The following is a 14,010-nucleotide window of genomic DNA, read 5'->3' on the forward strand; positions in this document are numbered from 1 at the left end:
TGACGGGATATCATTGTGTGCATTATCTAGATTATGTGACTACTGAAAAAAGTTTTACATTTTATGGGACATTAATATATTTGACAAAAGTTTGCTAGCTAAGCAGAGCGATAAGCAGAATTAGACAACATGCACTGGGGACCAGGAATGTCTGTTGAGGCCAATTTCACATTACAACGTGTCTTATGTTTGTCAGCACACTACCAAAGTAATTTCAGTGGATTGAACATAGTCTACTAGATACTATTGTCTGCCCATTACAAAACATATACTGGTTAGCAGCACTCAAAACCATGGCTGCCTGTGTCTCACAAAATAACAGTATATGCTTCAAAATGGACTAATTTTGGTCCATTAAAATGAATGTGCACATATATTATTATTGTGCAATTATTATTATTATCATTATTATTATTATTAGAGAAAGCTAGGCAAAATAAAAAGATCTATGGACCAGCACTTAATGTCTGTTCTGTCATATTTGTTTTTCTACAATATCGCCTAAGACTGAAAAAGAAACAGGTAACCCAATACATGCAGATTACATAATATTGATAACAATTAGAATTTTTACTTACAGCACTGTCAATTCCAAGTGTAAGAAGCATTATAAAGAATATAACTGCCCACACAGAGGAAAGTGGCAGAGTAGCTATAGCTTCAGGGTAAATGATAAATATCAATCCTGGCCCTAAAGGACAACAAAATAATAACAATCATCAGGTAATTAGTTGTAATTCAAGGAACACTCACACAGTGTTGGACTTGCCCACTGGAGGACCCACAGCCCAGAACCCCCAGATGCATGCACACTGACTGACTGTCCTGGGTCCGGTAACAGAGTACAGCCAGTCAGTGAGTTCCAGGGCACCCTGCTTCTGGTACGGCAACCCCACCTGGCCACCCATGACCGTAACTGTACAGAATTGTGATATGGCTAGGAGGAGGGGCCCCAGCCATGCAGGCAGTGCCAACAGCTGATAAGTCCTGTCAGCCTGCCAGCACCACTGACAGAAGTTTTCAGCTGCCAGCGCCAGCTGCAGGGCTACAGTCCCTCCCCATAAGCAGATCACTACACAGTATTCACTGCTCTTTACCTGTCTGCTGTACAGTGTTGTTGTGAACTAGCCTGGGGAAGGCGCCTTACCGTGCAGGCAGTGCCACGTCAGGTCACAGAGCAGGGAGGGAAGTGGCCCCAGTGTATGATGGACTGCTTCAGGCGAAGTATTTTTTATTTTTTAAATTACAAAGGGGGATGTTTTCAGGAGGGTGGGGGTATTAATTAGCCAGGGGGGTTACCTAGATGGGGATGCCTAAGATGGGGATACTATCTACTCAGAGATGCTTAACTACAATATGCACAAGCCTGGAGAACACAGAAATGGCTGCACATCGCACCCATATTTGATACTAAAGCTTGTAAAGCTACAATAAAAACCAACATCAGAAGTTACCATATAATTTGATCAAGTCCCTACTCTAGCCATGGTGCAGCGTTCGCCGGTGATCACCACCACCGCAAAGCCAGTACCCACAGGGGGGAGCAGCCCAGTGGTCCAGCGATCCCACTGTCGCAGGACCAAGCCGCCAGGGCCAGAGCCACACCACACCGCAGGCACACCGCTGCCTAACTGGTAACTGGTATATGGATGTAAGGAAGGATGGGGGGGTTGGGCATAACTACTATATAGGGACATTGATAGGACCTAATTGTAATATGGTGGCACATAGGGGCCTAACTACTATATGAGGTAACATCAGGATGCCTAACAACTATATAAATGCACAGAAAGGAACCTACATAGTATATAGGGCACAGAGGATACTGCATGACATAGAAGCCTAAAATTTTGACAGATTCTGCAGAGATGAGTCATGGCTGGGAGAAGTGTTCATAATAGCCAAGAGAAAAGGAAAAGTAAGCAACTCCAATCAGAGAAGACGTCACCTGTGAGTCACTGGATGTAACTGCACTGTAATCGCTTACATGGTATGCAGAACCTGTGTACCATTGGTATATACCTATATATGGGTCAGTGTCTGGGGGTGATACTAGTATTTGTACAATGAATGTTATTAAGTAATGGTATGGTGATAATAATCACTATGTGGTAAAGGTGTGGGTATATTTGTTTCTTCTATACTGTCATTATCTGTCTTGGTTTATTGGATTTTAGTAATGGTTTTGTGGTATTATTCAAGTGAAGGTAATCGTAGTAGTCACTGTGGTAATATTTTTTTCCTAATATACTGGTAATATAGGTAATATCGGTCTTGGTTTACTGGATTTGGTCAGTAAGAGTGTGACGGTTTGATGATATGTATGGTGATAATATGGTAACGTTAAATATATATTTGTCCTATTAGCTCCAACTAGCAACTGTCCAAAGTGGAAAACATTTTGGGGGACATTTATCATTTGCACCTTTTTTGCGAATATTTTTATCACTGTGCACTGGCTTATATGTTTGCAGCCTAGTCAAGTATTTATGAATATTTGCATGTTGGTTCATAAATCACCTGCCATTAGCTTCCCTGGCGATGCACATTTTACTGCAGGTATTCATAAATTGACCTTAGGTAGGAAAATTCCGCTACCCTGGGAGTACAGATGCGAATAAATATGTGAATATTCCAAAATGCCACATAAGTCAAGAAGGAAAAAAAGTGGCACAAGCTGTCATATTCACACATACACCGAGCTACACTGTTTAGTAAATCTGACGAAGGTCTGTGCACATCACACATACGCCAAAAATGCTAAGGAGCACAAGGCACACTGCTTCATACAGGTCCCCCTTTGTGTCATGGTTTTCATGGCAGGTAAGAATACAACATAATGCAACTGGATGTTTATACTGTTGGATCCTATTGTTATTGACTTCTTTTGCAAAAAAAAAAAAGTTAATGTACAGTATGGATTCTGTTACAAATAGCATAAAACACTCTTCTATGTTTTCTCATAACCTGAGTAATGAATCAGTTTTTCTTTAATTGCTCTGGTCTTGATTGTTTGGGTGGCATTTCATTACGCAGTCTTTAACAGATCCAGGATCTTTTTATTATTTTAAGAATGTGGCCCAAATTTATCAAAAGGAATAAAATATACACTGGTGCAAACTGCCCACAGCAACCAATCACAGACCCATTTTCTTTTTACCAGAGCTGAAAGATGAGCTGTGATTGATTGCTGTGGGCAGTTTACACCAGTGTAGATTCTATACCTTTTAATAAATCTTCCTGTGTTGCTTAAAGTGACTCTGTACCCACAATCTGACCCCCCCCCCCCCAAACCACTTGTACCTTCGGATAGCTGCTTTTAATCCAAGATCTGTCCTGGAGTCCATTCGGCAGGTGATGCAGTTATTGTCCTGAAAAACAACTTTTAAACTGGCAGTCCCGTGCCCAACGGCTGGCGCTTAAATTGTGTATGCATTAAGCTGGCACAACCTCTCCGTACCTCCTCCCCATCCTCTTCATCATTAGGAATGCCGCTGGAACATTTTCTCCTGTCTGAACATTGCACAGGTGCCTTAACAATCCAGCCAATGTTAAGTATTCACACAGCTGATGAATAGGAGACAATCTGCCTGGAGCATTCCCATTGATGAGGAGGGCAGGGAGGAGGGACAGAGAGGTTGTGCCAGCCTAATGCATACACAATCTACGCCCCGGCCGTTGGGCACGAGGCTGGCAGTTTAAGAGTTGTTTTTTAGCACAATAACTGAATCACCTGCCCAATGGACCCCAGGACAGATCTTGGATTAAAAGCAGCTATCCGAAGGTACAAGCGGTTTTGGGGGTCAGATTGTGGGTACAGAGACGCTTTAAGGCAGTGAAAGTGTTGGTTCTGTGTGGTTCCATGTCCTTGTCTTAGTTCCTTGACTATTTCTTAACTCCTATTTGTGTAACTCCTAGTGCCTCCTTGTTGCTTTTGGCTTGGTTTAGCCTAGTGCTGCTGGATGTTACAGGGGCAGCAAGGTTTCATCTGCTGTGTTAGTTTAGAGGGAGAACTAGGGGAAAATTAATCCCTTTACGACATTGGGCGTAAGTGTACGCCCCCGCAGGCTGGTACTTAACGCAAACGGATGTACACTTACGCCTGATGTTTCCCCGATCGCTGTGTGTTCAATTGCCATTAGTGTCCCCAAGAAAGATGGCGCCGGTGCCACCCCCATGATCGCAGTGATGACCCGGCCAGTACCGGCCGGCCGGCCCATCACAGCAATCAAAGTAAAAAATTAAAAAAAAGTGTTGCCGGGTTCTACACCCCTCAGCTAGGTAGCTGAGGGGTGCAGAACAGGTGTATGTAGTGTATGTGCACTATACTCACCTGATCCCCGCGTCCGGAGCGACGATCGGCGGTCCGTGGTGTCCTCATGTCTTCGTCGGCTGACTTCCGAGTTCCGCCGGGTTCGGCGGCGGGTCTTCGGAGATCTTCGGGCTTCTGCAATCTTCGCTCTACTGCCCTCTAGCGGCTGATCAGTGAATATTTTTCACTGATCAGTTGCTTTGGGTTAAAAAGATATTTTTTTTTTTCCTCTTTCTTTTTCTTTTTATGCGCCCTAACGCAAATGAGTGCTGATCAGCATCGCACCGAAGTGCACCACTGATCAGCAACTTTTTGGCGTAGGGGCGTTTTTCCCCTCTATATCCTACTGCCACTGTCTGCTGATAAGTACCGCACATAAGTGCAGCATTTATCAGCAGCTCCTTTCTTGGTGTAGGTATATTTTTTCTTACTGTAAAAAAAAAAAACGTTAAAAACACTACATTACACTACACTACGCGAAATAAAGTTTTACACTACACTACATTACACATTTACATACCCCATATACCAATCCCCATATAAAGATGGCCCCCAGGGTGTTTTCGGCATCGGATGCATACGTTATTATTGCCTCCGACACCGAAACAGCCAGTGAGGATGAATGGGGGGATCCTTTTTTCCTCCATTCATCCTCATCATCCTCATCACCCAGTGAGGTGTCTGGGGGTAGCGTAGCATACGCTGACCCCCAGACATGTCTTTTCCGCCAGTACCGTCCCAATAAGAGATGACGGTATGGCGTGAAATTCTACAAACTCTCAGGGTACACTTTTAGATTTAGGCTGGGTTCACACTACGTATATTTCAGTCAGTATTGTGGTCCTCATATTGCAACCAAAACCAGGAGTGGATTAAAAACGCAGAAAGGATCTGTCCACACAATGTTGAAATTGAGTGGATGACCGCCATATAACAGTAAATAACGGCCATTATTTCAATATAACAGTTGTTGTTTTAAAATAACAGCAAATATTTGCCATTAAATGACGGCCATCCACTCAATTTCTACATTGTGTGAACAGATCCTTTCTGTGTTTTTAATCCACTCCTTGTTTTGGTTGCAATATGAGGACCACAATACTGACTGAAATATACGTAGTGTGAACCCAGCCTTAGGGTATGTGCACACTGCGGAATAGCGAAGGATAACCCTTTCTGCGTTCCGCAGCTGTCTGTCCAAAGAATGAAAACGTTCATTCTGTGGACAGAGGGCGGAATCCGCCTGTGCATAGAATGGAGTGTGACATGAGCGGAGACGCACGCCCGCATCAGTCCGCTGGCGGGTGCCAGCTGCAGAATGCACAAAGGGTTATCCTTCGCCATTCCGCAGTGTGCACGTACCCTTAGAGTGTATGAAGGAAGGGACACCCGAATCCAGCCCCCAGATGCCCCCCCATCCTCCGAGTTAGTGGAAAGATCATTTGGTGTACGGGGATAACTTTTATACCAGCACCCCCTCTTCCTGTCCGTCGCTGCCCGAGCTAGTGTAGCTTGTGGCACAATCCGAAAATATCAGAAGCAGTAATAAAACCCTAATATTTAGCAGCCATGGAGCGGACCCAGCACTTCTGGATATGAAGGACCCCGTATCGCACCAGGGCAACATTTTCCAGGTGACGTCCCGCACACTGGAAAGCTGGAGACCCCAGAAGAAGTGCAGAGTGTGGCGTAACAGGGGGATCAGGAAGGACACCATTTTCCAGTGTGACACCTGTCCTGATCAACCCGGCCTCTGCATACTGGATTGCTTCAAGGCGTACCACACATCATTGGAGTTCTACATTTTCTAAATTCTGTCCCTTATTCCTATTTCAGGGGTCACATTGATCCAGGGATTATTCTGATCGCCATTATAGCCCTTTGAGGACCAGGCCCAAAATGACCCAGTGGACCGTGCAAATTTTGATCTTAGTGTTTTCGTTTTTCCCTCCTCCCCTTCTAAGAGCTCTAGCACTCTCAGTTTTCTATCTACAGGGCCATGTAAGGGCTTGTTTGTTACAGGAATAGTTGTACTGTGTAATGGCGTCATTCATTTTACCATAACATGTATGATGGAATTCCAAATATATTATTTATGAAGATATAAATAGGTGAAATCGTAAGAAAGAATGCAATATGGTAACGTTTGGGGGGTTCCTGTGTCTACGTAATGCACTATATGGTAACAGCGACATGACACTATTATTCTATAGGTCAGTCCGAACACAACCATATGCAGGTTACACAGATTCTCTAATGTTATATATATTTTTTTTTATGAAATCCTTTTTTTTGCCAATTAAATATTAATAAAATGGGCCTATTGTGACGCTTATAACGGTTTTATTTTTTCACCTACGGGGCTGTATGGGGCGTCATTTTTTCCGCCATGATCTTTAGTTTTTATTAATACCATATTTGTGAAGATCGGACGTTTTGATCACTTTTTATTGATTTTTTTTAATATATAATGTAACATAAAATCGGTAATCTGCGCACTTTTTCCCCTCTTTTCGTGTACGCTGTTCACCGGTCACAATGATGCTTGTTATATTTTAATAGATCGGACAATTCCGCACGCTACGGTATATTATATGTTTATCTATTTATTCATTTTTATATGTTTTATTTATATAATGGGAAAGGGGGGTGATTTAGACTTTTATTGGGGGAGGGGCTTTGGGGTAGTGTGTTAGTGTTTTGAACTTTTTTTTTTTTACACTTTTGAAGTCCCTTTGGGGGACTTTTATATAAAGTACTTTGATTTATACACTGATGAATGCTATGCCATAGGCATAGCATTGATCAGTGTTATCGGCGATCTGCTCATTGAGCCTGCCTGTGCAGGCTCAATGTAGCAGATCGCCGATCGGACCGCACGGAGGCAGGTAAGAGACCTCCGGCAGTCCGTTTCAACGATCGGGACCCCCGCAGTCACACTGCGGGGGTCCCGATCGGTAAGTGACAGGGGACTCCCCCTGTCACTTACACTTAAACGCCGCGGTCGCGCCGTGATCGCGGCGTTTAAGGGGTTAATGACAAGCGGCAGCGCGATCGCTGCAGCGTGTCATTACCGGTGAGGTCCCGGCTGCTGATTGCAGCCGGCCCCACCTGCTATGAAGCGAGCTCCGCTCCGGAGCGCGCTTCATAGCGGGAAAAACACCCAGGACGTAAGGTTACGTCATGGGTCGTCTGGGGACAGACTTCCATGACGTAACCCTACGTCCAGGGTCGTCTAAGGGATAGAGTCGGGAAGGAATTTTTCCCTGTGATGAGGCTACTGTTGTCTGGATCAACACAGGTTGAATTTGATGGACTCCTGTCCTTTTCAACCTTATAAACTAATAATTGGCCTAATACCCCCAAAATAAATAAAAATTTTCCCCAGCTAAGTAGGTATGGCAGCCATTCACATTAGAGGATGCCATAATGCAATTAAAAAGCCTCTGTGCTGCCAGGATAGTGGAAACCCGCCACAAGTGACCCCATTCTGGAAACTACACCCCATAAGGAATCTAACAAGAGGGGCAGCTGGGATATGGCCCCCTGGTGATGCGCACATTTGTGCCGTGAAAATGAAAAAAATTGTATTTTTTATTTTCACGGCACATGTTCTACATATGTACCCATCACCAGTGGGGTCCATATGCTCACTGTACCCCTTATTAGATTCCTTATGGGGTGAAGTTTCCAGAATGTGGTCAATTGTGTGGGGTTTCTACTGTCCTGGCAGCACAGGAGCTTTGTAATTGCGACATGGCCTCCATCCTCCACTCCAGCCTCTAAATGGCGCTCTGTCCCTTTGGTGGATTGCCCTGTGCCCATATGGCATATAATGTCCACATGTGGGGTATTTTCGTACCCTACACAATTAAGGCTAGACCAACATTTAGTGTAAAAAAATGTTTAATTTTTACACTAAATCATTGATCTTGTCTTGATTTTAAAAGGGGTTAAAAGATTTAAAAAAAAAACACAAAATGTGTAGAGCAATTTCCCCTGAGTACGAAAATACCCCACATGTGGACATTAAGCACCATGCGGGTGCAGGGTAAGCCTCCAAAGGGAAGGAGCGCCATTTGGTTTTTTGGAGGCTGGATTTGGCTGGAATGGATTTCGATGGCCTTGTTGCATTTAAAAGGACCCTGTGTTGCCAAGACAGTTGAACCCCCCCACAAGTGACCCCATTCTGGAAACTACACCCCTCAGGGAATCTAACAAGGGGTGTATAGCATATGGATCCCACTGGTGATGGGCAAAAATGTGGACCAATGTGATGTAAAAATGAAATATTACATTTTTTTACACTATAATGTTGTTTTAGCCTTAAATTTTTCATTTTCACAAGGGGGTTAAAAGTGAAAAAGCACACACAAAATGTGTAGAGCAATTTCCCCCGAATCCACAAATACCCCGCATGTGGACATAAAGCGCCATGTTGGCACAGGGCAAGCCTCCGGAGGGAAGGAGCGCCATTTGCTTTTGGAGGCTGGATTTGGCCAGAATGGATGATGAACGCCATGTCGCATTTACAGAGCCGTCGTGCTGCCAAAACACTGGAAACCCCCCACAATTGACCCCATTCTGGCAACTACACCCCTCAAGGAATCTAACAAGGGGTACAGTGAGGATATGGACCCCTTGATGATGGGCACATTTGTGCCATGAAAGTGAAAAAATGAAAATTTTCCCTTGACGTCACATTGTTCCACATTTGTGCCCGTCACCAGTGGGGTCCATATGCTCACTGCACCCTTTGTTAGATTCCATGAGGGGTGTAGTTTCCAGAATGGGGTTTCAAGTGTTTTGGCAGCACAAGGGCTCTGTAAATGCGACATGGCCCTTAAAATCCATTCCAGTGAAATTAAGCTTCCAAAGGCCAATTGGCGCTCTTTCCCTTTGGAGGCTCGTCCTGCACCCGCTTGGCACTTTGTGTCCACATGTGGGGTATTTCCGTACTTAGGAGAAACTGCACTACATGTTTAGTGTTTGTTTTTTGTTTTTTTCCCCTTGTAAAAATGAAAAATGAAGGCTAGAACAACATTCTAGTGTAAAAAATTAAATTTTTCCTTTTTCACTCCACATTGTTCTGAAAATCTGTGAAGCACCTGTGGGGTCCAAATGCTCACCGCACCCCTTCTTACATTCCTTGAGGGGTGTAGTTTTCTAAATGGTGTCCCTTTAGGGGTGTTTTTTAGGTTTTGGCACCCCAGAGCCTCCTGCCAACATGAAGTGGTACAGTCAAAAATGACCAAATATAACGGAGGCGTTGAAATTCACTAGGCGCTCCTTTATATCTGAGACTTGTGGTTGCATCAAATAGCGCAATAGGGCCACATATGAATTATTTCTATAAACTGCAGAAATGGGGCAATCAATATTAGGGTGCATTTCTCTGGTAATAGGTTCATAATTATGAAAAATTTTGGATTACAATAAAATCTCTGCACAGAAAATAAAATTTTTCAAATTTTCAAATTTCACACACTGATTGTCCCAAGCCCTGGTAGCAGGTTACAATCAGTGTGTGCCACCGCTCTTGTTACTGAGGGCCCCCACCCGTTTCCCTTGTTTCCCTCTGTGACAAGAGAAGACGCCCCCACTCACACTGTAATCCTCTCCCCTGTACTCGGCATCCGCTGGGTTGACAGGCCCCTCCCCTAGGCCAGATCACAATGCCGTACAACAGACAGCGTGTACGGCGCTGTGACCTTGTCTGGGGGAGGGGCCTGTCAACCCAGCGGATGCTGTACAGTACAGGGGAGAGGAGCAGTCCATTACAGCTTCACATTACAGTGTTAGTGGGGGCGTCTTCTCCTGTCACAGAGGGAAATGAGAAGCGGTGGATTCCTGTGTCCGGATGGTGAGGAGGGGAGCAGGTGGGGGCCCTCAGGTTTTGCCGGGACTGTCCCGATTCTGAGGAGACAGCCCCGGCAAAACCATATCCCAGGAAGCTCTGCCCCTGACACAGGAAGCCCCGCCCCTGCCAGCGCAATTGATGTTACTCATGCAGAGCAGAGAGAGGAGTCCCTGGGGGACTAGAGGGACCATATTGGTGAGGTAAGTATAGCTTTTTTTGTTTTAAATACAGATGAAGGAGGTAGTAGTATAATGATGTAAGGGCAGGAGGATGAAGAGGGGAGTAGTATGATGATGGAGAGGCAGGAGGATGAAGGAGGTAGTAGTATGATGATGGAGGGGCAGGAGGATGAGAGGAGTAGTAGTAGGATGATGGAAGGACATGAGAATGAAGGGGGAGTAGTATGATGATGGAGGGACAGGAGGATGAAGGAGGTAGTAAAATGATGATGGAGGGGCAGGAGGATGAAGGGGGAAGTAGTATTATGATGGAAGGGCAGGAGGATGAAGGGGGAGTAGTATGATGATGGAGGCACAGGAGGATAAAGAAGGTAGTAGTATGATGATGAAGGTGCCGGAGGATAAAGGGGGAGTAGTATGATGATGAGGGGAAGGAGGATGAAGCGGGGAGTAGTATGATGATGGAGAGGTAGGAGGATGAATGGGGAGTAGTATGATGATGAAAGGTCTGGAGGATGAAAGGGGGAGTAGTATGATGATGGAGGGGCAGGAGGATGAAGGGGGGAATAGTATGATGATGGAGGGGCAGGAGGATGAAGGGGGAGTAGTATGATGATGGAGGGGCAGGAGGATGAAGGGGGGAGTAGTATGATGATGGCAGGGCAGGAGGATGAAGTGGGAAGTAGTATGATGATGGATGGTCTGGAGGATGAAGGGGGAGTAGTATGATTGATGATGGAGGGGCAGGAGGAGGAAGGGGAGTAGTATGATGATGAAGGGGCAGGAGGATGAAGGGGAAGTAGTATGATAATGAACGGACAGGAGGATGAAGGGGGAGTAGTATGATGATGGCAGGGCAGGAGAATGAAGGGGGGAGTAGTATGATGATGGAGGGTCTGGAGGATGAAGGGAGGAGTAGTATGATGATGGCAGGGCAGGAGGATGAAGCGGGGAGTAGTATGATGATGGAGGGGCAGTAGGATGAAGGTGGTTGTAGTATGATATGGGGTGCAGCTGCATCATATGGGCACAAACTATCACTAAATACAGTCAGTCAGTAGAATGCTATCTCTGAGTCTCAGCCGGCTCTTACTAGGATGTGTAATATACTGGGGACCTAATACTGGGGCGTGTAATGCTCCTTTAGTGTTGTTCTGACTGTAAATTCTAACCCATGATAAGCCACACCCCACCAAGACCACACCCACAATAAGCCACACCTTTCAACGCTAAAGTGTCTCTGGAAAAAATGTTCTCAACTATGGGAGTACCACAGGGGGGGGGCTGTATACAGCAAGGGGCATTGTTACTATAGGGGGTCACAACAGGGGCATTACTACTATATAGGGCACAGCCAGGGGCACTATTACTATATAGGGGCACAGCAGGGGGCATTATTACTATATGGAAGGGACAGCAGAGGGAATTTTTACAATATGGAAGGCACAGCAGGGGGCATTGTTACTATATGGGGGGGGGTCATAGAAGGGGATGTTATTACTGTATGGGAGGTCATAGAAGATAGTGTTATAACTATACTACTCACTTACTCACTTTACTGCACATGACACCAATAAGTGGAATTTCTACTCTATGGGATCCTAGAGGTAGGAGAAAGGGAAGGAAGTTGAAGGATAATTACAGAGCCTGAGATGTCTGTCTGGCAGGTTCTGAAGAGATGAATGGTAGCTGGAAGAAATCGTCATGGTGGTCTGGGCCAGATGGAGGAAAAAAGGAGAAGTGACACCTCAGATCAAAGAAAATGTCTCCTATGAGTCACTGATTGCTGTTTTTTGTATTTTGTAGAACATTTGGTAGTTGGAAGTAGAAAAGGTTGGTGGGAAACAAAGGGAGGAGGGGGGCCAAGGCAAGTTCCGCCCCTGGGACCGAAGTAAGGCAACTGCTAAAGGTGAAGACTAGATCTACAGTCCAGCAATCAGTTCTTTGTTGTTTGAGATTCTGCTTCATGACAGGACAGAAAGACATAGGAGGGAAGCAGGGAATTGACGCTACGTTAACACCACAATACTCCACCAAGCCACAGCATAGAAAAAAGGTCACAGGAATTCTTCCAGCGATGTTTTATTTAGTCCACACAAAAAGAAAAAGCGACATTTCGGTGGACCCAACCACCTTTGTCAAGCTTGATAAACGTGGTTGCAAAAACTGTTTCTAGATGAATGCTATTTATTTTAATGGCATTTAGTGGCAACAGTTATACATGTTTAGCAGCCAACTGAATCTTGTTGCATCCAGTCATAGCCACCATATAGTAAAAAAAAAAAAAGTATGACTTAAATATTTGTGCATCAAGCATGGATAGGGTCCGACAGCATCCAAAGTATAGTTTCAAAAGCTTTATTAGCACATCAGGTACAGGCAGCGACGTTTCGACCTTGCGGTCTTTATCAAGCATACATACAAATGACATACCAGGGGTATATAAGTGCAAGTTCACAAGCGGTTAACCAATCAGTGCATAGGAGCAATCAAGGGCGGGAGGGGTGTGAGAGACACATGCAGCCGCTGGTAAAGTGAAAAACATGGGGCACAGTACTCTGATTAAAAGAGTATACCGTGTATGTCATACATAAGAGCATCAGACTAAATGCATACATCAGATACATCATATATCATAAATGTCAACAAGTAACAAATGCGTACTGCAATGGGAAACCAAACAATGCAGAGTAGAAGTGACGTATTCACCTGGAAGGGGCCAGATCCATGTCCACAGTTTGGGGCCAGCCAGGGATCTCGTCAGTAACAAGCATCGCGGTGTGTGCGCTGGCAAGAATCGCGTCCAGGGGAGAGCGCGCGCTGGTGCCGCGTCACACCGGAAGTGACGTACCTCTATCGTCCACGCTGGGCCGAAAGTCGGCTCAGCGTGGGTTGTCAAGGTAACATGTAAACATCAACACTGTGTCGTCACAACATCATGACAGCACTGTGTTGTTGTTAGGAGGCATGGATCAGAGAAGAGTATGTAGAGCGGATCACACTGTTCTGCAATGTTGTACTTAAAAACCTAAGCACTGAGCAGAAGAGTATCGGACCGTACTAGGCGGGTAGTAACTAAGAAGACAAGCCCTGTAGGGGTAGCGGGTTACCCAAGTATGTCACTGTCGACATCTTGTATAGTAAAAACGGAGCTCACCAAAGGCTATATTAAATAGTTCAAAGCCCTTAGGTCCCTTATAGTTTTGGTACGCAGAGAGTATGCGGGCCGTCTGAGGCCACGCATCTACGAGGAGTGGTATGTGTGCACCCGATGGCTAGCGGTTGGGCACACTCTATCCAATCTGGTTGGAGTGTCTAGCCCATTACACCCCTGATGTTCCTTGGTGTGGCATCCCTAAAAGGGGTGCCGCGCCTGTGGGACCAGGTGGTCCATCGGGTGCGGGTGAATGGTGCACTCCTGAGGTCAGCGTGACCTATGCCTGTAAATATACATCCTACAGCCGTTGGACTTTGGCCTTAGCTTTGAACTATTTAATATAGCCTTTGGTGAGCTCCGTTTTTTCTATACAAGATGTCGACAGTGACATACTTGGGTAACCCGCTACCCCTACAGGGCTTGTCTTCTTAGTTACTACCCGCCTAGTACGGTCCGATACTCGTCTGCTCAGTGCTTAGGTTTTTAAGTACAACATTGCAGA

General features: G+C 45.3%; 1 protein-coding gene across 1 annotated transcript in view; it reads right to left on the reverse strand.

The window, feature by feature from the left end:
- SLC6A3 (solute carrier family 6 member 3) overlaps positions 1 to 14,010 on the reverse strand; it is a 63,434-nt gene that overhangs the window by 28,724 nt on the left and 20,700 nt on the right. Inside the window, exon 9 of the mRNA XM_069960257.1 lies at positions 579 to 691. Within this exon, the coding sequence (XP_069816358.1) occupies positions 579 to 691 (113 nt within the window). The remainder of the gene's footprint in view (positions 1 to 578; positions 692 to 14,010) is intronic.

This window comes from Dendropsophus ebraccatus, chromosome 2 (assembly GCF_027789765.1).
Source record: "Dendropsophus ebraccatus isolate aDenEbr1 chromosome 2, aDenEbr1.pat, whole genome shotgun sequence".
NCBI classification, from domain to species: domain Eukaryota; kingdom Metazoa; phylum Chordata; class Amphibia; order Anura; family Hylidae; genus Dendropsophus; species Dendropsophus ebraccatus.